We start from the raw sequence: 25839 nt of genomic DNA, 5'->3' as shown, positions 1-25839 counted from the left end.
CATGGTGAAAGGCCTCTCTTCCCCCAAGCCCTTGAGAGACAAGGTTCTTCTCCTTCCAGCGGTTCTTCCCCCATGTCGGAGAAGAAGCTGGGGAAAGCGGGCTGCTGTGGGTTAGCCATTGCAAAGGCCCACTGAGCACAGTCAGTGGCTCCAGGTCCATCCAGGGCTTTGGGAGGAGGGAGAGGACGCAGAGGCAGTCTCGCCATGTTTCTTGACCTGAAGCAGCCCAGGGGGAAAACACGCATTTGGTATTAGTCCATTCTGAAACTGAAAGCAGAAATAGAATCTAAAATAGAAGATACCTTCCCCTGTCTCTGGGGAAGAACCAAGGAAACCTGGACCAAGCAGCAGGTATCAAAGAGTGGGGCTGATGACGGTGACTGGTGAGTGAGCTCCAGGAACCCTGGACGGGCTGGGAGGAGTTCGTCGGCGGAAGGTTGGGCCCACCCGGGAGGAGATGCTCCCTAGGCCTCCCACCACCCCCCAGAGCCACACGTTCCTGACCGGCCCTGCCTCAGTGCCTCCCTGTTGGAGAAGACTCTGGAGAGTCTCTTGGACAGCAAGGATATCTTAACAGTCCATCCTAAAAGAAATCAGTCCTGAATATTCATTGGAAGGACTGATGCCCAAGCTGAAGCTCCAATACTTTGACCACCTGATGTGAAGAACTGACTCCTTGGAAAAGACCCTGATGCTGGGAAAGATCAAAGGCAGGAGGATCAAGGACGACAGAGGATGAGATGGTTTTATGGCATCACCGACTTGATGGACATGAGTTTGAGCAAGCTCCAGGAGATGGTGATGGACAAGGAAGCCTGGGGTGGCAGAGTCAGACACGACTGAGCACGTGAACTGACTGAACTGAGGCCTCCCACCACTCCCCAGAGCCACGCCTTCCTGCCTCAGCACCGCCTCCTGCTCTCAGCTGTCCTTGCTCATAGACACCAGCTGGCCCCCCTACGGGGGACAGCACTGCAGTCCCTGTGGGCCGGGGGCTGCTAGCAGCCTCAGAAGGAAAACCCACCTGCATGGAGCCCCCAGGACAGGCCGCAACACCCAGCCCAGGCCTAGCTGGGAGGCCTGGACACTGGTGAGGGCCTCAGCAAGCAGCCACAGCTCCCAGCACAGCTGCAGCCCCACGAGAGCACATGCCGGGGGCGCTCGGCTCCAGGGACCCCGCGGCCACCTGGGGCTCCAGAGGTGACCTGGAGGGGATGAGGGAAGACGTGCCCTGTGCCTGGAGCCCCGTGCAGGTGCCCACAGGAAGCCCGGAGCAGTGGCCAGGAGCTCCTGTTGTCCTCAAAGGCGCAATATCAGCCCCAGAATGCAGGGCCTGGTGAGTCTTCTGTCCAGACCCAGCAGAGTGCATGTCATCCACTCAGCCTGAGCTCACTGCAGATCTGCCCTGGACTCCGTGCCTCTGCGTCATCCTCCCCAGAAGCCAGAGCCCTTCTCCACGCCAGAACCAACCCTGCCCACCCACCCCCAGCACCGTCTTCTCATCACAGCCTCCGTTCTTGCATGGAAATCTGGCCCCACCAGCAGCTGGCAGGAGACGGTGTGCTGGGTCCTTTGCGGCCCATGCCAAGCCTGTGGAGTAATTAATCATCACAGTCACCACGGGTCCCCTGGGGATTCATGGTGAGGATCCAGCGAGTGACATGTGGGCACCAGGTGTGCTGCCCAGGCCACACCAAGCACTCAGTCTGCCAGGGTCTTCACAAGCTCCTGCCACTCTGTTCCTGCAGCCTGAGCCCCTCCCTCCACCTGCAGCAGCTGACACACCTGCCTCACCCGCAGCTCCGGAGACTGTGCGCCCACCCCCAGCATGGCCATGCCTGTGGAACCAAAGCCTAGCCATGGGATTCACCCCAGCGGCCCTGCCCCTCGGGCAGGGCATGACACACCCTCAAGCTGGAGGCCACCGCCCCAGCAGGCAGTGCCCACAGACAGCCCAGCCGTCCAGATGTGTTTGCAGCAGTGTTCCCTGTCTCTGCCCCACCTCAGGGGCTCTCCCTGCCCTGCACCACCTGCTCCCCCTGCAGGCTCTGCTCTGCCGGGAGCCGGCATATTGCATATTGAGTGCATATTGCATATTGAGTGCAGCACTTTCCACAGCATCATCTTTCAGGATCTGGAATAGCTCAACTGGAATTCTATCACTGCCGGGAGCCAGCGTGAGGAGCTCCACCCATGACAAAGGTCATGAGGAAGGAGGCTCGGCATACGCAAAGGCGGGATCGAGCCTCAGGAGTCCCCCTGGAAATTCTCGAGCATCTACCCCCCAAAACCAGAGTCTGCCTACTTTCTGCTTTGTGCTTTCACCCACACCTCTGACTTTATGGGGGGCTGTCCCCCACTACCTCTCTCTGGAAAAAGAGTTAGCTTACAGCTCCAGTTAATAATTCCTGGGTGTGACAGTGTTTAACCTACAAACTCCTTTGGAAATCCTCTAGCCTGCCTGAATAGATTTTTCCGGCCACATGTGATTGTTCAGAGCCTCCCAACTGTGAGAGGCAGGAGATGTTCTAAACTGCCTAAACACAGATTCCTTTGAGTAGTTAAAAGATTGATTAGAAATTGTATTGGTGAAGGGTTTTTCACTTGTTGGGCCAATGTTTGCTGCTAAGTCTCCATACTCCTGTGTCCTTGGCAGTGTATTGATTGATATAATGGGTGTATAGAAATGTAAAATGCAGCTTTGTCCAATGCTTTTTTGGAGGCTGGTGCCTGACTTTGGAATAATCACCTTTAGAGAAAAATAAGTTTCTTAAAATGTTAACAGGCCTCCAGGCCAGAAGATGATGTCAATCACCCGAACTTTTGCATATGATAAGTTTGAAAGCCTGGCTTCGATTAGAACCAGGAACTGCTGTCCTTGCATGACTCCACCCCTTCCCCCATTATCCTCTATGCATAACTTAAGGTATAAAAACTACTTTGGAAAATAAAGTGCGGGCCTTGTTCACTGAAACTTGGTCTCCCCATGTCACTCTCTCTCCCAAATTCTAGCTGAGTCTCCATCTGGAGCGCGGAACCCACCATGCTTGCTAATTATGCCTGGGCTTCTAAGATCCGACCGGGGAGGCCTCAGTGTCTCCTCTCCTTCGGGAGAACGGAAGGACGCCTGCGGCCTACGTAAGTGGTGCAAACTTCTTGTCTTGAAGTTTTATTGGTCTCCCGCGTAAACCAAGCTACTCAGCCTCTTTTCTCCACTGAATTTTTCTACTGAGCTATCCTCATTCTATTACTCTTTGTATCCTTAATTAACGTGTAATTAAGCAGTTGTTTCCTGACCCTCGCCTATGCCGTCTCTCCTTCGAATACCCTGGATCAGCTGGGGCTGGACCCCGGCACTGCTCCTCTGCCCTGGACACACTGCAGGCTGGGAGGACCGAGCAGGTCCAGAGCACAAGGGTTAGCAGAGCATGCCAACAAAGTCAATGCCAGCAGCCAGAACGTTCCTTTTCTAGCCACAAAACTGACTGAGAAAGAAGTAGGAATCTAATTAGAATGCGAATCCTCAAGAAAGCCCTGAGGTTACCGAGTTGTAATCATCTGCACAGGCTAATCCAGGCCCTGGTGGATCTGGGGCAAGCTTTCGGACATCTGCAAAACTGGTCATGCCCGCATGTAGGAATCCTGCCCCAATGCCCAATGGCCGTGTGTGGGGATCCTGCCCTGATGCCTTCAAAAGGAGAAGCTCGGGCTGGATGACGTGTCAGCAAACAGCCAGACGTCATCAATGAAACTATTACTCTTGTTTGTTGTGGTTTAGACACTAAGTTGTGTCCAACTCTTCACAACCCCATGACTGTATCGCCTGCCAGGTTCCACTGGCCATGGGCTTTCCCAGGCAAGAATAATGGAGTCTCTTGCCATTTCCTTCTCCAGGGGAGCTTCCTGACCCAGGATCAAACCAGCATCTCCTGCATTGGCAGGAGACTTCTTTACCAGTGAGCCACCAGGGAAGTCCAGATGAAACTCTAGGAAGCCAAATTCTGTCCAGTTCACTGCACAGACTCAAACCAGACACTCAGAACTCTGTACAGCTCACCCAGTGATCTCCCCACATGCGAAGCAAAGACTCACTCTATGAAGCCACTGCAAGCCCATGTGGACGCCAAGGGGACACCCCCCTCCCCTCCACACCTGAAGTGACCCTGAAAACTGATGAGATGGCTTTTGTATCTAAGGCAGGACAGGCCCTCCGTGTAGTGTGCACCCTCCCCGTGCTGGGCCTTCCTGGCACCTGTGGTTCTGTGGCACAGCTCAGCCTGTGCTCCTCAGATGTCAGAGGGCCTGCCCCAAGGGAAAGGGCAAGTTTCCTCTCTTCCGACACCGGCCGCCTAACTTCCTAAAGATCAGCACTCTCTCCCAGCTCTGGAGGGGTCTCGGCGAACCTCTGCCCACTTTGTACGACTTACCTGGCTGGACACCCTTGGTGACCTTTCTGTAAAATACCCTCACGTCTTTCCGATGGACGATGCTTTGTCTCAAAAATGTGCATGACTATGCCTTCGACTCCTGGTAGGCAGAGTGACTTCTGAGAATCCACTTCCCTTCTGGGGCTAGAATCCTCAGTTTGGCTTGAATATAATCTCTCTTTTTCTTCTTACCTTTGAGAAATGGAGCACTTCCTGTCATATCAGTAAACAAGGATGCCACAGTCACCCGGGATGCCAGCCCCCCAAAGGTGAATTCCTGAGCCCTGAGGGTGCCCAGGGAGGTGAACAATACCTGCCGTCCAGCAGCCCATGGGCTGCAGCCACTCCCCTCAGTGAGCCCTGAGGAAACTCAGGATGTGAAAATGCAGGACAGTGGCCCAGACAGCTGAGGTGTTATGAAATGCAATGCTTTCAGGGAGCCCAGACTCTTGCATGTTCCCACACACAGAAAAGCACTAAATTCCTGAACTTGGGTTATCTGGCTTTCTTTAATTAGCAATACCCTTTTGACATTCAAACTACCTTCCCTTTGTTGCAAAACTTCTGTATCACCTGGCTCCCCCACTGCCCTCTATCCCAGACATGAGGCCCCAGCTCCCTGGCAGTCTCACAGCACGCCTAACGCACTACCAGCAACCGCCTCCCAGGCCGGCCTGTCTGTTCCCGTTCCCAGGGCTTTACTGTGCAGGGCTGTGTCTCATCCTCTGACGCTCCGGCTCACCATGGCCCTGCCCATGGATGTCCGGCTGCTTTCCAGCATGGAGCTCCCAGGCTGCCCTGCAGGAGGGCAGAGGCCCCGCTCCTCCCCATCCTGGTGGCCACTCCATAAGCACAGGTTGTGGGAGGTCCTGGCTCCTAACAGGGTGTCCCCACCCCCGAGGATGTAGATAGGCGTGGCCCCCACAACAGTGCCAGAGACCCTGGTGTCAGACTCCTCCACCAAGCTTCCGCTGCTCTGCACACCCAGGGGAGCTGTCGGCTGTCCTGGTGAAGAGGAAACGTTAAAATTTTACATCACCTCCTGCTCCTTTTGCCTCTGTAACTCAGCTTGCTCCTTGCAAAGTCTGGATCACATAGGTCACATCGTCTCAGAAAGTGGGGACTTGCAATACTGGGAACTGGAGCTTACCTCACTCAGCCTTGTCCTGCTCTTTGCAACTGCCCAGCCCCTGCAAACCTGCTTAATCATGTCTGTCCAGGTCAGGCATTCCCCTCCCCATCTTGACTGCTGTTCCCACACACGGAAAACCCGTTAGTGTAAACCAGTGTATTAGCAGCTCGTGTTGCCCACAGTAGCCTGTCTATAAAACCCCTGTCACCCCTTTGTTCAGGGCGAAGAGCTTGGAGCATTAACTCCTCTGGGCTCACCAGAATAACAAACCTGAGTTCTCCAACCCTCCGAGTGTGGTGCTTGGCTTCTCGAGTACTGGTTTCTGCCACACTGGTGACAGTTTTGGCCGGAAGTGCTAGAGGGTTAGCCTCACCAGCCCGCAGCCCCCCAAGCCCCTCAGCTGCCAGACTCCAGAGACACGGAGCCTTCAGTGAGGACAGAGTCCCGACCCAGTCCGTGCTCCCTTGTGGCTGGTGGACACAGCAGCCTCGTCACTCACGCATGGCCACACTTCCTGGTCCCTCTTAAACCAGAGTCCCAGGCACCCCGCTCCTGCTTCTCCCGTGACACAGCTGTTGCCTCTGTGCAGGGCTGCACTCAGCTCTGCCCTGATGTTACAGTGACTGAATAAACCTATTTCCACCACTTCCGCAGGAAAGGCCCTGGACAGTAACTGCATGAACAGCTAACCTGGAGAGTGAACACGGAGCCCAGGGCCATCTGCCCCTCGCAGGCTGGCCCTCAGGTCAAGCCCAGCTGGGGCTGGAAGGTGTCAGGCCAGGCCCTGACTCACCTGGACGTCCAGGCTAATTGGGCAGCAGGTGGCTCCTGGCAGGTTCCGTGAGGGTCCTTAGAAGGATGTGCACTGAGCCAGGGAACAGGGTAGGGAAGGTTGGTCACCAGAGACTTCCCAACCAACCACGGACACAGCACGTCACAGCCAGGGAGGGCCATCTGCACCCGGTGCTGGGAGGGGGAGGGCCCCCCGCAGCCATAGACGGGAGCCGGTCTCGCATCAAGGCGGCCATCCCCCAGCTCCAGGAGGCTGACACATGTGCCAGGTGTGAACCCAGCCAGCATCAGCAACTTCCAGCAGATGTGAGCTGAGGGCCAGGGGTGCTAGCCCTCACTGGTCAGGCCCGGGACAGGGAAACTCTGCAAGGGGCCCAGAGGGCAGCAAGGACACAACCAGAACCCTGGAGCTGGGCAGACTGCCTGTGGGACCCATGGGCAGATCTCAGTGGGCCCCAGGCCCAGAGAGGGCTGCCTCGTCACCCAGGAGGTTTGGGTCAGACTCACCCTGCACCCTGCTCACCCCGGGGTTCAAAGCAAAAACCCATTGGAAACACAGCGTCTCCACCTCAGAGACAGCTGGAGCCCACGAGGGCGGCCACACACACACAGCCGGGTAGGGAGGATTGTGAGGGTGTGCGTGTCACCGTGAGAATACCGTGATGATGGTTCCTGCTACACCCACAGTGACTCAGGCCCTGACACAAAGCCCGACCCGCACACAGGTGTGGAGCTGGGCAACGCGTCCCCAGGGGCACTGGGCTCCCAAGCAAGGTGCCTCCCCCACCAACTCGGGACAGTGAGCCAGAAGGGATGTGTGGGCATGGGCCCTGGGCTCGGTGCATGGCCAGGGGACAGGGAAGGGCCTGGGGCTCCAGGCCACCTAGTGAGAGTATTGAGCAAAGGTGGCCGAGGCCCCACTGAGGCAGCCATACCAGGGAGCTCCTGACCCCTCCCCAGGACCAAGACTCCCCAGAACGAAGACTTGCCAGCAGGGCAGGGGTCCCGGCAAAGGGCCAGCACTCCAGCCCTGCCTGCGCACACCCCCATGCAGGTGAAGGGGGCACCTCTTGATGCCCCAGGGTGCTAGGGGGAGACCAGATCCAGAGGACTGTCCACATTCCAGCAGGGACTCTGCTGGACAAGCCAGGGCTTCCAAGCCTGATCGTAATCCATCACCCAAAATCAGCATGGAGTGGGTGCCCAGGGGCTGCTGAGGGCCTCAAGAGGGTGGGTCTCAACCATGCTCCAAGGCCTGGAGCCAGGAGGGCACAGAGAGCATGAACCGACTGTGGAGGAGAGCCCTGCCCCTCAGCGAATGCCTCGTTCTGGGCCTCTGGGCCCCCGGGGTCAGGGCGGGGACAGGTGCAGGGTTGGGGGACGCAGCTCCCTGCGCCTGCTCCCAGTCCCGCTGGAGCCACGAGGATGAGCAGCTCAGCACTGCCCTCAGGGCTGGGCCAGCACAACTGGGCCCAGACTCCCAGGACGGGCAGCAGCAGGAATGACTCTGCTCTGCTCCTGGGTTTCCTGGTGGGAGGTGCCCACAGGCCCCAGAGCACAACCGGCCTCAAGGTGACCGATACACAGTTTGCGAGCAATTTGGGTACAATCTGTCAACCCAGGAGGCTGTCACTTGGCCGAGCCCAGCTCGGGGCCTCAGGAGAGCCAGCCTGGTCATCGTCCACCTGGCAGGGGACGCCGCCCACGTGCTCCAGCAGGTCTCCTGTGGCGCCATGCCCTCCCCAAGCCCTGAGCCCGGCACCAACCCACCCACAGCCAGCCCAGGCCGCCCAGCCCCCTGACTGTGCAGCCCTCTGAACGCCCCACATCCAGGGTCCCCACGCAGACGGCCTACAGCGCAAACAGGGCTTTTTGCCAAGGGCTCCACTGCGGTGTTACTATAGTGACCACCACAGTGAGACATGGGGCAGCAAACCCTGCCAACCGCACGGCCACCCAGCCCCACGGCCAGGCCTCACGGCCTGAGCTTCAGAGACCAGACCTTCGGCCTTCTGGGCCACTCTGGGCGGATGCGGTCCGCGGGCCCGTGTCCAGACTCTGAGATGACTGACTGACCCTGCAGCCACACGTCCTAGCCCAGCAAGCTGGCCCTGACCCCCAGCGCTCAGTGCACCCCCAAACGGGGTCAGGAAAGACAGAGCCCACACTTGGCAAACCGTCAGATCAAGTTTCCCAGGGGCAGGACCCGAGACACCTCCAACCCTGCTGGGAGCTCAGGGAAGCTGACAGCAGTGGACGCTGGAGCTGGGCCTGTGCTCAACTGCATAGGAGCACGCCAGGGAGCAGGCTGGGAGGGGTTCATGCAGAGGCAGCAGCTCCCAGCATGCTGCCAGACCCGAGGTAGGGGAGTCCAGATCCAGGCCCGGCCTGAAGGGGCTCGAGGGGCCTCTCACATGTAGCAGGGGTGTGCAGGTTCCTTGTGCAGTGTCCAGAGATCATGGCCGGGGCAGGCACTGCACCAGAGCCAAGCCAGTGACCAGCCTCTGCAGGAAGCGTCCATAGGAGCCATTACACCTAAGTCTCCCTCCCAGCCCTGCAGCATGGCCACCTGCCACCCCACAGGTCAGCCTGAGGAGCTCAAGATGGACTGGCGTCCCTACCTGCCAGGTTCCTGTGCAGGACGCTGTCCACGGCCGCAATGCTCGGGCCTCTGCTCAGCTTCTTAGTTTCCCTGGCCCACCACCACCGACCTGAAGGGACTCGGAGTGCAGGCCCAGCAGGACATCAGACCTGGGCTCAGAGAGCCACTGGGTCCAGGGTGCACTCAGCCCTGCACCTGGAGGTGGGTCGTCCATGGCCGCAGGGTTGGCTGGGCAAGGAGGCATCACAGGCCACCCTGCCATTGGGCCGTCCAGACCTGGACCAGGACTAGGTTTTCAGAATCCTCCCCACCACGGGACCTGTCCATACCTGGACCAGCTGACAGCTCCCGAGGGCTCCAACCCAGCAGACAAGACCAAGGGGGCGCTGAAAGCCAGCAGCTGGGGTTTCTGATGCCAGCTTGTCATGGTGGTATTGGGGTAGTTATTGTGGTAGTTATTATGGTACCACAGTGACACTGTCCAGGACAGAAACGCCTGTCCTGAGGTCCCAGGCCAGGGAGCTTGTCCTCCAAGACCGGGGTACCGCCCTGCTCTCCTGACCATCAGACTGCATCCTGCACGCCCTCACCCTGCTGTCTCAAGGCTGCAACAGCCTGAGGAAGGGTCCTGGGCCAGGAGCTGGGCTGCAGAGACCCAGACAGGAGACCCTCAGCAGCTTCCCACCCCTGACCCTGGAGGAACTTCCTCAAGCCTATGGCAGGCTGGGGACAGACCCTAAGAACCCTCCTCTCACAGGGCCCGTCCAGACCTGGACCAGCTGACAGCTCTCGAGGACTCCACGTCCACCAGACGAGACCAAGGGGGCGCTGAAGGCCAGCAGCTGGGGTTTCTGATGCCGGCTGTGTCACGGTGATAGTTTAGTGGTTATGGTTATGGTTATGGTTATAGTTATGGTTGTACCACAGTGGTACTCTCTGGGACAAAAACCCCTGCCCCTGAGGGTCCACGACCAGGGATCCTGTAGGCTGTGTTTGGGGCACCGCCCTGCCCTCCTGACCATCAGACTGCACCCTGCATGCCCTCACCCTGCTGACTCAGGGCTGCAACAGCCTGAGGAAGGGTCCTGGGCCAGGAGCTGGGCTGCGGAGACCCAGACAGGAGACCCCCACCCCCAGCAGCTTCCCGCCCCCTGACCCCGGAGGAAGTCGTGCAGGCTGGAGGCAGGCTGGGCCTCTGCTGGGACGCCATGGTCTCAGCCACTCATAGCACCTGTCATGGGTGGGCAATGGGCCAGGATCAGACTCAAAGACCCACACTCCTGGGTCCTTTCCTGCCCGGCAGCCCAAGCTCATCACAGAGGCCCTGGGCCTGGGGCCCAATGGGGATTGGGCAGCCCTAGGTCATTGCAGAGCTGAGGGGAGTGACACCACAAGAGGAGATGTAGCCGAACCAGCCCCTGGGTACCCAACCCCGGGCCAGAGAGCAGAGTGCTGCCCGGCCCCCAGGTCCCCGACCCCGGTACGCGACCCCTGGACAGCCGAGTGCTGCCCGGCCGGCACCGCCTCAGACCTGGGGTGAGCCAGCAGTGCCCAGCGGTGCCTCGTCTCCAGGCCCTGGCGCTGGGCGAGTCATGGGTCCCGACTGTCCCCACCCTCCTCTGTGTCTCCAGAGTCACCAGCCAGAGCTGCCCCCGGTGTCCCGAGCTGCCCAGGGTCGTGTCCAGCCCCTGAAGAACCTGCATAAACACCCAGGAGGCTCAGAGCCGCACTGTCCACAAGTGTCCACCAGGACCACAGCGCCCCACGCCCTGCCTGTGGCCCGGGGCTGTCCGCAATGCTGGCTCACAGGGAGCGGACCGGGAGGACCCACGGGGGGCAGGATCGAGGCAGCACTCAGGCCCCGTTTCAGGAGGGGGCCCTGGGAAGCCCACCCCAAAAGAGGCCCTCGGGCCCTCCTCCCAGCCACGGGGGAGCCCCAGGGCCATCTCCTCCTGGGGGACAGTCTCTCACGCAGGTCCTCCTCAGGAGCCCCGCAGCATGGCCCCTCCAGGTGTTCACACCTCTGCCCCAGCTCTGGGGTCTTGGCCACCCCAGGCAGCCGTGGTACCCCGGCCCACAGCAGGGCCCCCAGAAGCCCGTGGGCCCCGTGGGCTCTACGTTCTGGTGTGTCCACAGCCTGCCCCTGCCCGCCGTCACCCTGAGCCTGTCTGTAAGAGGAACTGGACCCCGCTTGGGGCAGAGGTTCAGGGCGGCACTCACCAAGCTCCTTTCCTGGGAGCAGGCTGCGTGCCAGATCTCAGGGCCAGCGCTGGTTTGACACGGCCGAGCACCCCGGCAGCCTCTTTTCTGTGTGGCAATGCCTCCCCCCGCCACCGCCCCCAGACAGGAAAGCCCTTAAGCCCCAGGCGAGCTCCATGACAGCTGCTCTGAGTCTGACTGCAAAGCCCCTTCCTGCCCGGCTTCCTGCCCGCCCCACCCCACACACAGGCCTGGAGGTCCACGGAGAGTTCTAGCAGAGAGCTGGACTGCCCTGCCCAGAGACAGGGTGCCCTCCACTCCTTCCCTCACTCACCATCCCGGGACCCTGCACGGGGCCTGGGCGGGGGCCGCAGTCAGCTGCAGGCCTTGCTGCAGTCCATGAGTGAAGACGCAGAGCATGACAGGGAGGCCGGGACTCCCTGCTCAGGATCGTCTGGAGTCGGTCAGGGTGACTTCCTGGCGGAGGTGGCACTTTCAGCTACAGTTGGAGGGAGGAGTATCTAGGACTCAGTGACAGGACACAGGGCTGCACAGGGCACCCCAGGGCTCTGCCTGCACCAGCCGGGGGAGGGCAGGGAAACAGCTCAAGGACTGGAGGCTCAGGGCTCTGACACCCTGCGCTCAGCCAGGAAGGGCTCCAGCAGGCAGGGGCTCCTTGGCCCCAAAGCTCTCAGTGCTCCTGACCCTGCGCAGTGGGGACGGCCTGAGGTCACGCAAAGGCCCCCCACAGCTGCTCCAGGTCCCTAAGATCCACGCAAAGCTCTAATCCCCAGGGTCACCCAGAGTCTCACTGAAATGCAGAAAGCGGTGCAGCAGTCGGGGCAGGGGGCACCCAGGAGACCCCCTGGTCCACAATGCCGGGGACCCTAGAGGGCCCTGACAGCTCCCTCCCTGGTCACACTGCCATCCACCTGGAGCTCAACACGGACCACTGGGAATGCCCTCCCTGGACCCTGAGAGCCGCTGTTGCCCTCCCTGTCAGTCACCAGCGTGCGCACCCTCAGGTCCTGGCTGGTCACAGGCCCCGGCCTCCTCTCCCTCCAGCCTGGCCCAGGCCAAGTGCTGGACACTGCCACACCCACGGTCCCACCTCCGGGATCACACTCTGCCCACCCACTCCGCTCTCCAGTTCCGTCCCTACAGTCCCCCTGAACCCCAACCCTGCACCTTTATCCTCCCCCCCCCACCCCCTCACTTTTCCCTCCATGAATGCCCTGCACTGCTACTCCCCTCTCTGCCATGGCCCTGGGGTCTCCTCACCCAACTAGGTCAACCCGACACCACACCCGAGCCCCGAGCCCCCTTCTGCCCAGCACGCCCATGCAGGACCCCTCCACCCACAGCTCCTGTCCTCCGTCTCTGGGCCAATCTTCCTCACGCCTGCCCAACACCCATCCTCCCCTCGTCCTTCCCAGTGCCACCCGGGCCCCTCTGTCCCCAGGGGCATCCACGTGAGCCTGGTATTCACTGTGAGATGCACCGCGGTCCAAGGGCAGGGCTTCCAGAGTGCGGCTCACTCTCTGCCCATCCTGGGACGCAGATGCAGTGTCTGGGATGAGCCGCCCCTTTGCCCACCAACTAAGGACAGCAGAGGAGAATTCAGACACATCCTTGGTCCCAGTGGTGAAGAATTGATGCTTTTGAACTGTGGTGTTGGAGAAGACTCTTGAGAGAGTCCCTTGGACTGCAAGGAGATCCAACCAGTCCATCCTAAAGGAGATCAGTCTTGAGTATTCATTGGAAGGACTGATGCTGAAGCTGAAGCTCCAATACTTTGGCCACCTGATGCGAACAGCTGACGACTCATTGGAAAAGACCCTGATGCTGGGAAAGACTGAAGGCAGGAGAAGAAGGGACAATAGAGGATGTGATGGTTTAATGGCATCACTGACTCAATGGACATGAGTTTAAGCAAGCTCCAGGAGATGGTGATGGACAGGGAAGCCTGGCATGCTGCAGTCCATTGGGGTCACAAAGAGTCAGACACGACTGAGTGACTGAAGAACCTGAACATGACTTCACAATAAGCAAAGCAGCACCTACACATGATCAGACCAAACATAAGAGGCGAGGAATTTGGCCCTATTTCCTTATAAAAAAAATTTTGTCAGTGCCCATAAAACTGTGTTGAAGAGAAAATGTGATCCACGAATTTTATGCCCTCCAAAAAGGCAACTAGTATGAAAATATATTTTCCACAGGCATCAACTTGGGAGAGTGTCTCCTTGAGGTCCTTCACAATTGAATGAATTTTATATTTATGTGTATATATATTGCTGGGAGCCAACACGGGAGTCCCCACCCATAACAAGGTTATGTGGGAGAGTTCTGGTGGGCAAGGCGAGCCAGAACTCAAGGGGTGCCCCTCTGGGCCTGCCTGACCGTATACCCCAAAACCAGAGTCTGCCTACTTTACTGCTTTGTGCTCTCACTCTGACTTTACGGGGGGCTGTCCCCCACCACCATCTCGCTCTCTCTGATAAGGAGTTAACTTACAGCTCCAGTTAATAAAGTTCCTGGGCATAATAGGAGTGTTTAAATCCAAACCTCAGATGGCTCTCTAACTTGCCTGACAAGTTTACCCGGACTCCTACAGCTATGCATATGATTGTTTACAGACTCCCAGCCGCGAGAGGCATGGGAAGCTTAAGATATTCAAATAGCTTAGAGCCTCTCGGAGAGTTAGAAGCTGTCAGAATAAAACTAGTAGAAGATTTCATTGATGAGCCAATGCTTGCTGCCAAGTTTCCACATCCCCTGTATTGTATCCTTGGAAGTGTATTAATTAATATAGTTGGTATGTAGAAAAAGTAAGTAGTGGCCTTGGTGTTAGCAACTTTAGACCCTTAAGGTAATAAATTCTTTCCTTTGTTGTAAACCCACTGCACCTCTGCCCTATAGGAATGCAACTTTATCTAACACCTTCGGAGGATGCCGCCAAACTTTAAAATCATTACTCTTAGAGAAAATAAGTCTTATGGTTGACAAACCTTTGTCAGAGTCATAAAATGTTAACAGGCCTTCTAGCCAGAAGATGATGTAAATCACCTAAGCCATTTGTATATGATAAGTTTGCAGAAAAGAAATCCTGGTTTCGATAAGGATCAAAGACTGCTGACTTTGCATGATTTCACACCCCCTATTATCCTCTATGTGCAACTTATAGTATAAAAGCCCCTGTTGAAAATAAAGCTACGGGCCTTGCTCACCGAAGCTTGGTCTCCCCGTGTCATTCTTTCTTTCACATTCTGGCTGAATACCCATCTGGAGCGTGGAGGTCCTCTGCGACTACTTATTTGCCTGGGCTTCTAAGACCCCCTCGAGAAGGTGCCTAAGGTGGGGCACCTTCCGCTATTCAAGAGGGCGCCTGCAGCCTCCATGGTCACAGCTAACCTGATATCACAGGTTATATTGATTTTCCACGTAAACCAAGTTATTCAGCCTCTTTTCTCTACTGAATTTTCCTACTGAGCTATCCTCATTCTATTACTCTTTATATATTTGATTAATATTTAATTAAATCACCGATGCCATCTCCCCTCGAAGTCTCTGGATCAGCCAGGGCTGGACCTCGGCAGGTGGCGCCCGAGACAGGTGATTCCAAGGTAGGTCCCCCAGCCCCATTGTTCTCCCAGTGTTGAGTTTTCAGGACGCCTAGGACCCCACCTAGGGTGCTGCAGAGCACCGTGTAGGATAGACAGGGTGAGTAGGAGTGGAAAGTGTTGAAAATGTTAAAGAGTTAGAGAGAAAAAATGGTTTCTGAAGTTAAAAGGCTGAAGAAAAGCCTGATCTTTTGAAAGCTAAATCTTCTATTATACTTAATTTTCCAACATGGGTAACACTGAATCAAATGAAAGACAGCTCTTTATAGGAGTAATTTTATAGTTGTTAAGTAAAAGAGGAATTAAGGTTAATAAAACTAATATTCAATCCTTTTTTACATTTGTACAAGAGCACTGCCCTTGGTTTCTACAACAGGGCACTGTTAACCTAGATATCTGGGGAAACGTAGGAAAACAGCTAAGAGCTTATTGTGCTCAGCATGGCTTGGAGAAAATCCCTACTTACACCTTTCCTCTGTGGAATATGATTAGAGATGCTTTAGATCCAGCTCATGAATTTGAAAAGGTACCTGTTAAAGAGGAAATAGAAGTTGGAAAAGTACCTGTTAAACAGGAAAGAGAATCTGAAAAGGTACCTGTTATAAAGGAAAGTGAAAATGAAGAGGCTATACCTAGCTATTGGCAGCTAAACGAATGGCTAGCTGCTATGACTGCCAATGAGCATGTAGAAGATAGGGATGAGAAGAAAGATCAGCTCTCCCCTCAGGATGAGGAAGATTTAGAGGAAACAGCAGCTCGATACCATTCTGATGAGGATTGGTCTTTTTTAGCTAAAGATGCTCCTAAAAATTTAAGAGAAACATCCCTAATCAGACCATCTTCTCCTAGGAGCTTAAAGAAAACATCCCCGATCAGACCGTATGTAAGATTTAGTCACCAAACAGTTAAAGGATCTCCAGAACAGGAGAGGAGAAATACGGGACACTCCCATCCCCCCGTGCCTCCTCCTCCATGTGGGGGTAAAGGGCCTCCGCTAGGAGTTTCCCGGAGAGGGTTTTCTCTAGTCCCAAGGATGAATTTGATCCTCGCCTTGAGGCTTGTTTTCTAGTCCCCTCTGCAGTTTAGACGGGGTAAAGAGGGTACAAAATAAAGAAAATTTTCTCTTAAAAAAATGTGTTTCTCTGCATCTAACAATAGACAAATGTTTATTGACTGTGGAATATGATTAGACATGTCCTGGACCCCCGTCATGAGGCTGCTAGATAGCCTATGGGGGAGGCTATAGCGGTGGATGGTGATGAGTCTCCACTTTCTGCACAGATCATAATTTCTGCCATTGACAAAAAAAAAAAAGGAGGGAGAAAGTCCTCTACCTCCCGAGGAAGGAGAGGGCTTACAGGACGCTGTGGCCGAGCACCCTGGCGAGCTCCCTCCCGCTCTGTGCAAACCTTTAAAAAACTTATCCACCACTTTCTGATTTAAGGCGATCGCCACTGCCTCCATTTGTGCCTCCCAGAACCCAGGAGTTCCCCCACTTTGCCCCCAAAGCCTCTCAAAGCATTGCCTAAGCCTAAGGAAGATAGAACGTTTTTTGAACAAACGAGCTTTTAAAACAGACGCGTGTACACAACATGCAGAGTGTGCTCCTTGGAGAAAACCCCCTCAGGTGGGTCTCACCCAGGCTAGAAGAAAAGCGGAACCGGTCAGGGGATTTAGCAACAATATTAACCCCTGACGTGCCGGTTACTCCAGGCTGGCACCCTACCTGAGGACAGTGTACGATTTGTCCTGGGGCGTAACTCGCTTTCTTTCAAAGAAATTTCGGTGGTGCATGGTGTAGTAGATTCTGATTATTGGGAAAATTAAAGTTTTGATCTCTCCACCTACCAAAACTGTACAAATTAATAAAGGTCAAAGAGTAACACAGCTTTTGCTTTTACCTTATTATCAGACAAGAAAAAACTTGACTTCTCAAGCTAGGGGCCGCAGAACATTTGGATCTAGTGATCTAGCCTTTTGGGTGCAGGAAATTACAGCTCCAAAGCCTTTAAAAGATCTTTTAATTCAAGGGAATAAAATGTCAGGGCTGAGTTATGAGCAGTTATTTAGTCTCTTCAATATTTAAGAGACCACACCTTTAATCTTTTGACTGACTCCCGATATATTGTTGGGTTGTTTCCTCATATAGAGACTGCTAATATTCCAGAAAATAAAACTACTATTTTCTCCTTGTTATCTGATTTACAGAAAGAGATTAAACACAGAGATAAAAAATATTTTGTGGGACATAGAGCCCATTCTGGCTTGTCTGGCCCTTTACATGAAGGAAATGCTTTGGCAGATGCATTGACTAAAGTCATTGCTTTAAACTTACATAAAAAAGATTGATAAGGCCAAAATTCTCGCAAAATTCACCATCAAAATGCAGCTGGTTTAAGGTATAAATTTCATATCCCTAGGGAAACAGCTAGACAAATAGTTATGTCCAAATTGTAATTAATCACTTAAACGTAAACACACAGGGGCACACTACAATGATGAGACACTAGATGCCTGAATGACAGGCTACAACTCGGCCCCTGGTCAAGTGAAAAGACCTCCTTACTGGAGAGTGAAAAAGGCCAGATGTGTTGCTAACTTGTGGGAGAGGCTATGATTGTATATTTCTACAGAATGCAGATTTTCGGATTTGGATCTCAGACAAATTCATCATGTAACATTCCCCAAAGACCAGGTTCACGGCGTGCACTCGCTCGCTCCCCACTCCCCAGCCAGCTCTCGCCTCCGTGCCACCAGCCACGCCCCGCACCCTCCTCGCTGCACCCCGTGACCTAGAGCAAAGAAGTTTGTGCGGCAAGTGAGGGCCAGAGAGGAAAGCGCGCCCGCAGAGTGCCATCCAGACCAGCGCGGCCCTGCCGCCGAGATGGGAATGCCCGGAGCCCAAGCGGCGGCTAGCCCGAGTCCGCGAACCCCGCCCCTCCACCCACCGTAGGTGCCACGGCCCACAGCCTGCCGCTTGCGTTCTGCTTTCTGATGCTGGAGACACTGTGCCCCCAGGCCGACGTCTACAGCTGCTCCCTGGTTCATCTTGTTTAAACCCTCAATGTAATGTTTGCTCCTTTGTGGTGGTGTTGTGAACAATGTATGCTCTCATCTTGTTTGAACCCTCAATATAATGTTTGATCCTCTGTAGTGTTACAACGTCCACCTTATCTTATGATGCAACCACTTATTGAATTATGGTCTTGCTATATTACAACAACTGCAGGATTTAATGTGAACATGATGGTTTGTGGGCTTACTTATCTTGGGAATAGCAGCTTTGATAACTGCAATTACTTCTGTTACTGTGGCAGCAATATCATTGACTCAACAAGTACATACTGCTCAATATGTTGATACTATATCCAAAAATGTTTCTTTAACATTGGCAACACAGGAAGCTATAGAGAGGAAATTAGAAATGAGGGTAGACACCCTGCTGCTGCTACTGCTAAGTCGCTTCAGTCGTGTCTGACTCTGTGCGACCCCGTTGACGGAAGCCCACCAGGCTCCCCCGTCCCTGGGATTCTCTAGGCAAGAACACTGGAGTGGGTTGCCATTTCCTTCTCCAATGATGAAAGTGAAAAGTGAAAGGGAAGTCGCTCAGTTGTGTCCGACTCTTAGCAACCCCCTAGACGAGGCAATAATACATATTGGGACTGAATTGCAGGCTTTAAAAGTGAAAATGGCATTGTCCTGTCATACTGACTACCGGTGGATATGTGTAACACCCCTGAAAGTAAATGAGACAGATTTTGACTGGGAAAAGAATAAAAACCGTATTTCAGGTGCCTAGAACAGCTCTGACATTGGTTTAGATTTAGGGAAACTTCATGATCAAATAGCAACCACGGAACACTCCTGATTAGATTTTACTGCCGCTGGAGTAGCAAATGACTTCTTCCGCACTTTCTCTAACTTCATTTCAGGAAAGAATATTCTGTTTACTGTTTTTAGCTATGTTGCTGTGGCTGCTTTAATTCTGCTGCTCATAATCATTCTTCCTTGTATTGTCAGAATTCTTCTACAGAGCACTCAGAAGCTCGCAACTGAACTGCATCTGGCTGTTTTAAGAAATGAAAAAGGGGGAGATGCTGGGAGCCAGCACGGGAGTACCCACCCATAACAAGGTTATGTGGGAGAGTTCTGGTGGGCAAGGCGAGCCAGAACTCAAGGGGTGCCCCTCTGGGCCTGCCTGACCGTCTACCCCAAAACCAGAGTCTGCCTACTTTACTGCTTTGTGCTCTCACCTCTGACTTTACAGGGGGCTGTCCCCCACCACCATCTCGCTCTCTCTGATAAGGAGTTAACTTACAGCTCCAGTTAATAAAGTTCCTGGGCATAATAGGAGTGTTTAAATCCAAACCTCAGATGGCTCTCTAACTTGCCTGACAGGTTTACCTGGACTCCTACAGCTATGCATACGATTGTTTACAGACTCCCAGCCGCGAGAGGCATGGGAAGCTTAAGATATTCAAATAGCTTAGAGCTTCTCGGAGAGTTAGAAGCTGTCAGAATAAAACTAGTAGAAGATTTCATCGATGAGCCAATGCTTGCTGCCAAGTTTCCACATCCCCTGTATTGTATCCTTGGAAGTGTATTAATTAATATAGTTGGTATGTAGAAAAAATAAGTAGTGGCCTTGGTGTTAGCAACTTTAGACCCTTAAGGTAATAAATTCTTTCCTTTGTTGTAAACCCACTGCACCTCTGCCCTATAGGAATGCAACTTTATCTAACACCTTCGGAGGATGCCGCCAAACTTTAAAATCATTACTCTTAGAGAAAATAAGTCTTATGGTTGACAAACCTTTGTCAGAGTCATAAAATGTTAACAGGCCTTCTAGCCAGAAGATGATGTAAATCACCTAAGCCATTTGTATATGATAAGTTTGCAGAAAAGAAATCCTGGTTTCGATAAGGATCAAAGACTGCTGACTTTGCATGATTTCACACCCCCTATTATCCTCTATGTGCAACTTATAGTATAAAAGCCCCTGTTGAAAATAAAGCTATGGGCCTTGCTCACTGAAGCTTGGTCTCCCCGTGTCATTCTTTCTTGTTTCCTTTTCCTCCTTTTCTCTTCTGTTCTTCCTTCATGCCAAAATAATTTGGAGTGCGGGGGTCCTCTGTGACCACTTATTTGCCTGGGCTTCTAAGACCCCCTCGAGAAGGTGCCTAAGGTGGGGCACCTTCCGCTATTCGAGAGGGCACCTGCGGCCTCTGTGGTCAGAGCAAGTTTGGTGTCATGAACTTTATTGATTTCCCACGTAAACCAGTTATTATTGAGTATCTAATAAATCTCTCAGCCTTTGCTATCCCTTAATCGCCAACGCCGTCATCCTGAGGGAATCCCTGGATCCAACCAGGGCTGGGTTCTGGCAATATATACATAGAAAGAGAGTTATAAGAAAATATAATATTATCCCCAATAGTCTATACTGTTCCTATTGAATATATATATATGCATATGTGCATGTATACACATATATTTCACATTCAATATGTATAATATTGTTCACTTGCTAAGTTGTGTCCGACTCTTTGTGACCCCATGGACTGTAGCCCCCAAGCTCCCCTGTCCTTCACTATCTCCCAGACCTAACTCAAATTCATGTCCACTGAGTCAGTGATGCTCTCTAACTGTCTCATCCTCTTACACCCCTATTTCTTTTTGCCTTCTATCTTTCCCAGCACCTGAGTCTTTCATATATGCCGACTCTTGGCATTAGGGTTACAAAGTAGTGGAGCTTCAGCATCAGTCCTTCCAATGAATAATCTGGGTTGATTTCCTTTAGGAAGACTGGTTGGATCTCCTTGCAGTCCAAGGGACTCTCAAGAGTCTTCTCCAACACCGCAGTTCAAAAGTATCAATTCTTCAAAACTCAGCCTTTTTTGTGGTGCAACTCTCACTTCTGTACATGACTACTGAAAATCATAGCTTTGACTACATGGAACTTTTGGCAAAGTGGTGTCTCCTTTTAATATGCTAAGTTTGTCATAGCTTTTCTTCCAAGGAGCAAGTGTCTTTTAATTTCATGGCTGTAGTCACTGTCTGCAGTGATTTTGGAGCCCAGGAAAATAAAATCTGTCACTGTTTCTACTTTTTCCCTTCTATTTGCCATGAATTGATCCTACCAAATGCCATGATCTTAGCTTTTTGAATGTTGAGTTTCAAGCAGCTTTTTCACACTCCTTTTTCACCATTATGAAGAGATTAGTTCTGCCTCGAGTTTCTACCATTAAAGTGGGATCATCTGCGTATCTGAGGTTGATATTTCCCCAGAAATCTTGATTCCAGCTTGTGATTCATCCAGTTCAGCATTTCACATGATGTACTCTGCATAGAATTTAAATAAGCAGGGTGACAATATACAACCCTGTTGTACTCCTTTCCCAATTTGGAATCAGTCTGTTTTTCCAAGTCATGTTCTAACTGTGGCTTCTTGACATGCATATACATTTCCCAGAAGATAGGTAAGGAGATCTGGTTCTCCTATCTCTTTAAGAATTTTCCATGTTTGTTGTGATCCACACAGTCAAAAGTTTAGCATCATCAATAAAGCAGAAGTAGACGTTTTTCTGGAATTCTCTTGCTTCCTCCATAAACGATCAAATGTTGGCAATTTAATCTGTGGTTCCTCTGCCTTTTCTAAATCCAGCTTTGACATCTGGAAGTTCTCAGTTCACATTCTGTTGAAGTCTAGCTTGAAGGGTTTTGAGTGTTACCTTGCTAGCATGTGAAATGAGTGCACTTGTACAGTGACTGGAACATTCTTTGGCATTGCCCTCCTTAGGGACTGGAATGGAAAAACCAGTTCCAGTCCTGTGATCACTGATGAGTTTTCCAAATTGGCCGACATATTGAATGCAGTGCCTTAACAGCATCATTCTTTACGATCTTAAATAGCTGGGCTGGAATTCTGTCACCTCTACTAGATTTGCTCCTCATAATTCTTCCTAAAGCCCATTTGATTTCACATTCCAGAATACCTGGCTCTAGGTGAGTGACCACACCATCTTGGTTATCCAGGTCACTAAGGCATTTTTATATAGTTCTGTGTATTCTTACCACTTCTCCTTAATGTCTTCTGCTGCTGTTAGGTCTTATTTGAGATTTTTCTTGTTTTTCTATGAAGGCTTATATCACTATGAACTCCCCTCTAAAAACTGCCTTTGCTGTATCCCATAGACTTTGTATGTGTTTTCGTTGTCTTTTGTCTCAAGGTATTTTCCATTTCCTCTTTGATTTCCTCGTTGACTCGTTGGTCTTATAGTAGCATGTTATCCAGTCTCCACGTAGTGGTTTTTTCTCATTTCCTTTTCTATGGTTGGTTAGTAGTTCATGCTGTGTGGTCAGAAAAGGTGCTCGAGATAATTTCTACACTCTTAAGTGTGCTGAGGCTTGTTTTGTGCCCCAGTTTGTGCTCTAGAGAATGTTCCTTGTGTGCTTGAAGAGAATGCATGTTCCGGTGTTTTGGATGCAATATCATGAACACCTCAGTCAAGTCTTACTGGTCTATTTTGTATCATTTAGTATCTCTGCTGTCTTATTGATTCTCTGGAAGATCTGTCCATTGGTGTCAGTGGAGTGTTAAAGTCTCCTTTTGTTGTATTACCATCAATTTCTCCTTTATGTCTGCTAGTATTTGTTTTATGTATTGGGTGCTCCTGTATTAGGCATATATATGTTGATGAGTGTGAAATCCTCCTGTGGTGATTCTTTTATCACCATATTTACTGTCCTCTTTATCTTTCTGTATGGTCTAAGTCCTTCTTTATGTTTCTGTATGGTCTAACTTTTAAAGTCCGTTTTGTCTGATATGAATATTGTGATTTCTGCTTTCTGGTCATGTACATTTGAGTGGAATATCTTTTCCATTCCCTCAGTTTGAATCTATGTATGCCCTTTGTCCTAAGGTCAGTCTCTTATAGGCAGCACATTTGCAGCTCTTCTTTTTTAATCTAGTATGCATTCTAATACATCTGGTAGGAGCATTTAGACCATTGCTATTTAAGATAATTATGAAAGATATGTATTTATTGCCATTTTAAACCTCATTTTCTAATTGGTTTTATATATTTCCTTTGGTCTTTTTTTTTTTCCCCTCTTGTGGTGGTCTGTCTAATCAAGGCTATGCTTTTTCCAGTAGTCATGTATGGATGTGAGAGTTGGACTGTGAAGAAAGCTGAGCATCAAAGAATTGATGCTTTTTAACTCTGGTGTTGGAGAAGATTCTTGAGAGTCCCATGGACTGCAAGGAGATCCAACCAGTCCATTCTCAAATAGATCAGTCCTGGGTGTTCTTTGGAAGGAATGATTCTAAAGCTGAAACTCCAATACTTTGGCCACCTCATGTGAAGAGTTGACTCATTGGAAAAGACCCTGATGCTGGGAGGGATTGGGGGCAGGAGGAGAAGGGGACGACAGAGGATGAGATGGCTGGTTGGCATCACTGATTCGATGGACGTGGGTTTAGGTGAACTCTGGGAGTTGGTGATGGACAGGGAGGCCTGGCATGCTGCAGTTCATGGCGTCGCAAAGAGTCGGATATGACTGAGCAACTGAACTGAACTGAACTGAATTATGGTTTGAAAATGTCCTTTTATTTTATGCTATTGTTGTATTATCTTGGGGGTTTTGTAAATCTATTGAATTTTTTTGATTTGTGGCTGCCCCATTTTTAAGTATTAGTTAGTGAGTGAAGTGAAGTCACTCCATCATGTCCAGCTCTTTGTGACCCTATGGACTCTAGCCTTCCAGGCTCCTCCGCCGATGGAATTTTCCAGGTGAGAGTACTGGAATGGGTTGCCATTTCCTTCTCCAGGGTTGTTTTCCTGACCCAGTGATCAAACCCAGGTCTCCCACATTGTAGGAAGATGCTTTACCTTCTGAGCCACAAGGAAGCCCTTCCTATATTAAGTATGTTCAGTTCAGTTCAGTTCAGTTCAGTCACTCAGACGTGTCCGACTCTTTGCGATCCCATGAATCACAGCATGCCAGGCCTCCCTGTGCATCACCAACTCCAGGAGTTCACTCAGACTCATGTCCATCGAGTCAGTGATGCCATCCAGCCATCTCATCCTCTGTCGTCCCCTTCTCCTCCTGCCCCTAATCCCTCCCAGCATCAGAGTCTTTTCCAATGAGTCAACTCTTCACATGAGGTGACCAAAGTACTGGAGTTTCAGCTTAGTATCATTCCTTCCAAAGAAATCCCAGGGCTGATCTCCTTTAGGATGGACTGGTTGGATCTCCTTGAAGTCCAAGGGACTCTCAAGAGTCTTCTCCAACACCACAGTTCAAAAGCATCAATTCTTCGGTGCTCAGCTTTCTTCACAGTCCAACTCTCACATCCATACATGACCACTGGAAAAACCATAGCCTTGACTAGACGGACCTTTTTTGGCAAAGTAATGTCTCTGCTTTTCAATATGCTATCTGGGTTGGTCATAACTTTTCTTCCAAGGAGTAAGCGTCTTTTAATTTCATGGCTGCAGTCACCATCTGCAGTGATTTGGGAGCCCAAAAAAATTAAGTATGTTAACCCTTCCTACATCTACTCGCTTTAGACTGATAGTTGTTTAGGCTCAATCACATCCTGAAAAGTATTTATATTTTCTTACTCTCCTTTTCCATATTTGATTACTTTCATGTCCTTTTTTACATCTTCATTTTTATCCTTTTTCTGATCATTGTGGTTATTATTACTTTTTACAATCTTTTTTTATTTTTTAAATATGTATACTGGTTTATTTAAGTGATTTACTTTCCAGTTGTGATTTTCTCATTCTTATAGCTTCTTCCTTATTTTCTATTTAGAGAAGACCTTTAATATTTCCTTGGGACTTCCCTCGTGGCTCAGACAGTAAAGCGTCTGTCTGCAATGCAGGAGACCCGGGTTTGATCCCTGGGTTGGGAAGGTCCCCTGGAGAAGGAAATGGCAGGCCACTCCAGTATTCTTGCCTGGAAAAACCCATGGACCACGGGGCCTGGTAGGCTACCGTCCATGGGGTCGCAAAGAGTCGGACACGACTGAGCGACTTTACTTTCACTTTAATATTTCCTTAAGGATAGGTTTAGTATTGCTGTATTCTTTAAGTCTTTGCTTGTATGAGAGATTCTTTATCTCTCCTTTCTGAATGATAATCTTGCTGGGTAAAGTATCCTAGGCTGTAGGGTTTTTCATTTCAGGACTTTGAATATATCTTGCCTTCTGGCCTACAGAGTTTCTGTAGAGAAATGGGCTGATGGCATTGCAGACGTCCTTTGTTTTCATCTTGCTGCCTTAGAATCCTCTCTGAATCTTTAAATTTTGCCCCTTTTACTATAATATGTCTTGGCGTAGGTCTGTTCAAGTTCATCTTCTTTGGAACCCTCTGTGCTTCTGTATCTGGATAGCTGTTTCCTTCTTTAGGTTTGAGAAATTTTCAGCCATACTTTCTTCAAATACTTTTCAATCCCTTTTTCTCTTTCTTCTCCTTGTGCATTCTCTATTATGCATAGACTTGCACACTTTATATTATCCCAAGGGTCCCTTACACTTTTCTTTTTAATTTATTTTAATTGGAGGCTAATTGCTTTACAATATTATGGTGGTTTTTGCCATACATTCACATGCATCAGCCAAGGGTATACATGTGTTCCCCATCCTGACCCTCCCTCCCACCTCCCTCCCCATCCCATCCTTCAGGGTCATACCAGTGCATCAGCCCTGAGCACCCTGTTTTATGCATCAAACCTGGACTGGCAATCTATTTCACATATGAAAATATACATGTTTCAGTGCTATTCTCTCAAATCATCCCACCTCACCTTCTCTCACAGAGTCCAAAATTCTGTTCTTTACATCTGTGTCTCTTGCTGTCCAGCATATAGGGTCATCATTACCATCTTTCTAAATTCCATATATATGCGTTAATATACTGTATTGGTGTTTTTCTTTCTGACTTATTTTGCTCTGTATAATAGGCTCCAGTTTCATCCACCTCATTAGAACTGATTCAAATGCATTCTTTTTAATAGCTGAGTAGAATATGTACCACAGCTTTCTTATCCATTCAT

The 25839-nt window shown here is 51.2% G+C and overlaps 1 gene segment (V, D, J or C); it reads left to right on the top strand.

Moving 5' to 3' along the window:
• The window catches only part of LOC129634372 (Ig mu chain C region membrane-bound form-like), a 70678-nt gene that overhangs the window by 25590 nt on the left and 19249 nt on the right, over positions 1-25839 (top strand). Inside the window, 1 exon segment of the C gene segment in view lies at positions 5789-5797. Coding sequence covers positions 5789-5797 — 9 coding nt within the window.

This window comes from Bubalus kerabau, chromosome 19, assembly GCF_029407905.1.
Source record: "Bubalus kerabau isolate K-KA32 ecotype Philippines breed swamp buffalo chromosome 19, PCC_UOA_SB_1v2, whole genome shotgun sequence".
NCBI classification, from domain to species: domain Eukaryota; kingdom Metazoa; phylum Chordata; class Mammalia; order Artiodactyla; family Bovidae; genus Bubalus; species Bubalus kerabau.
Note: the sequence above shows the minus strand (reverse complement) of the source record. Positions and strands in the feature narration are given on the sequence as shown.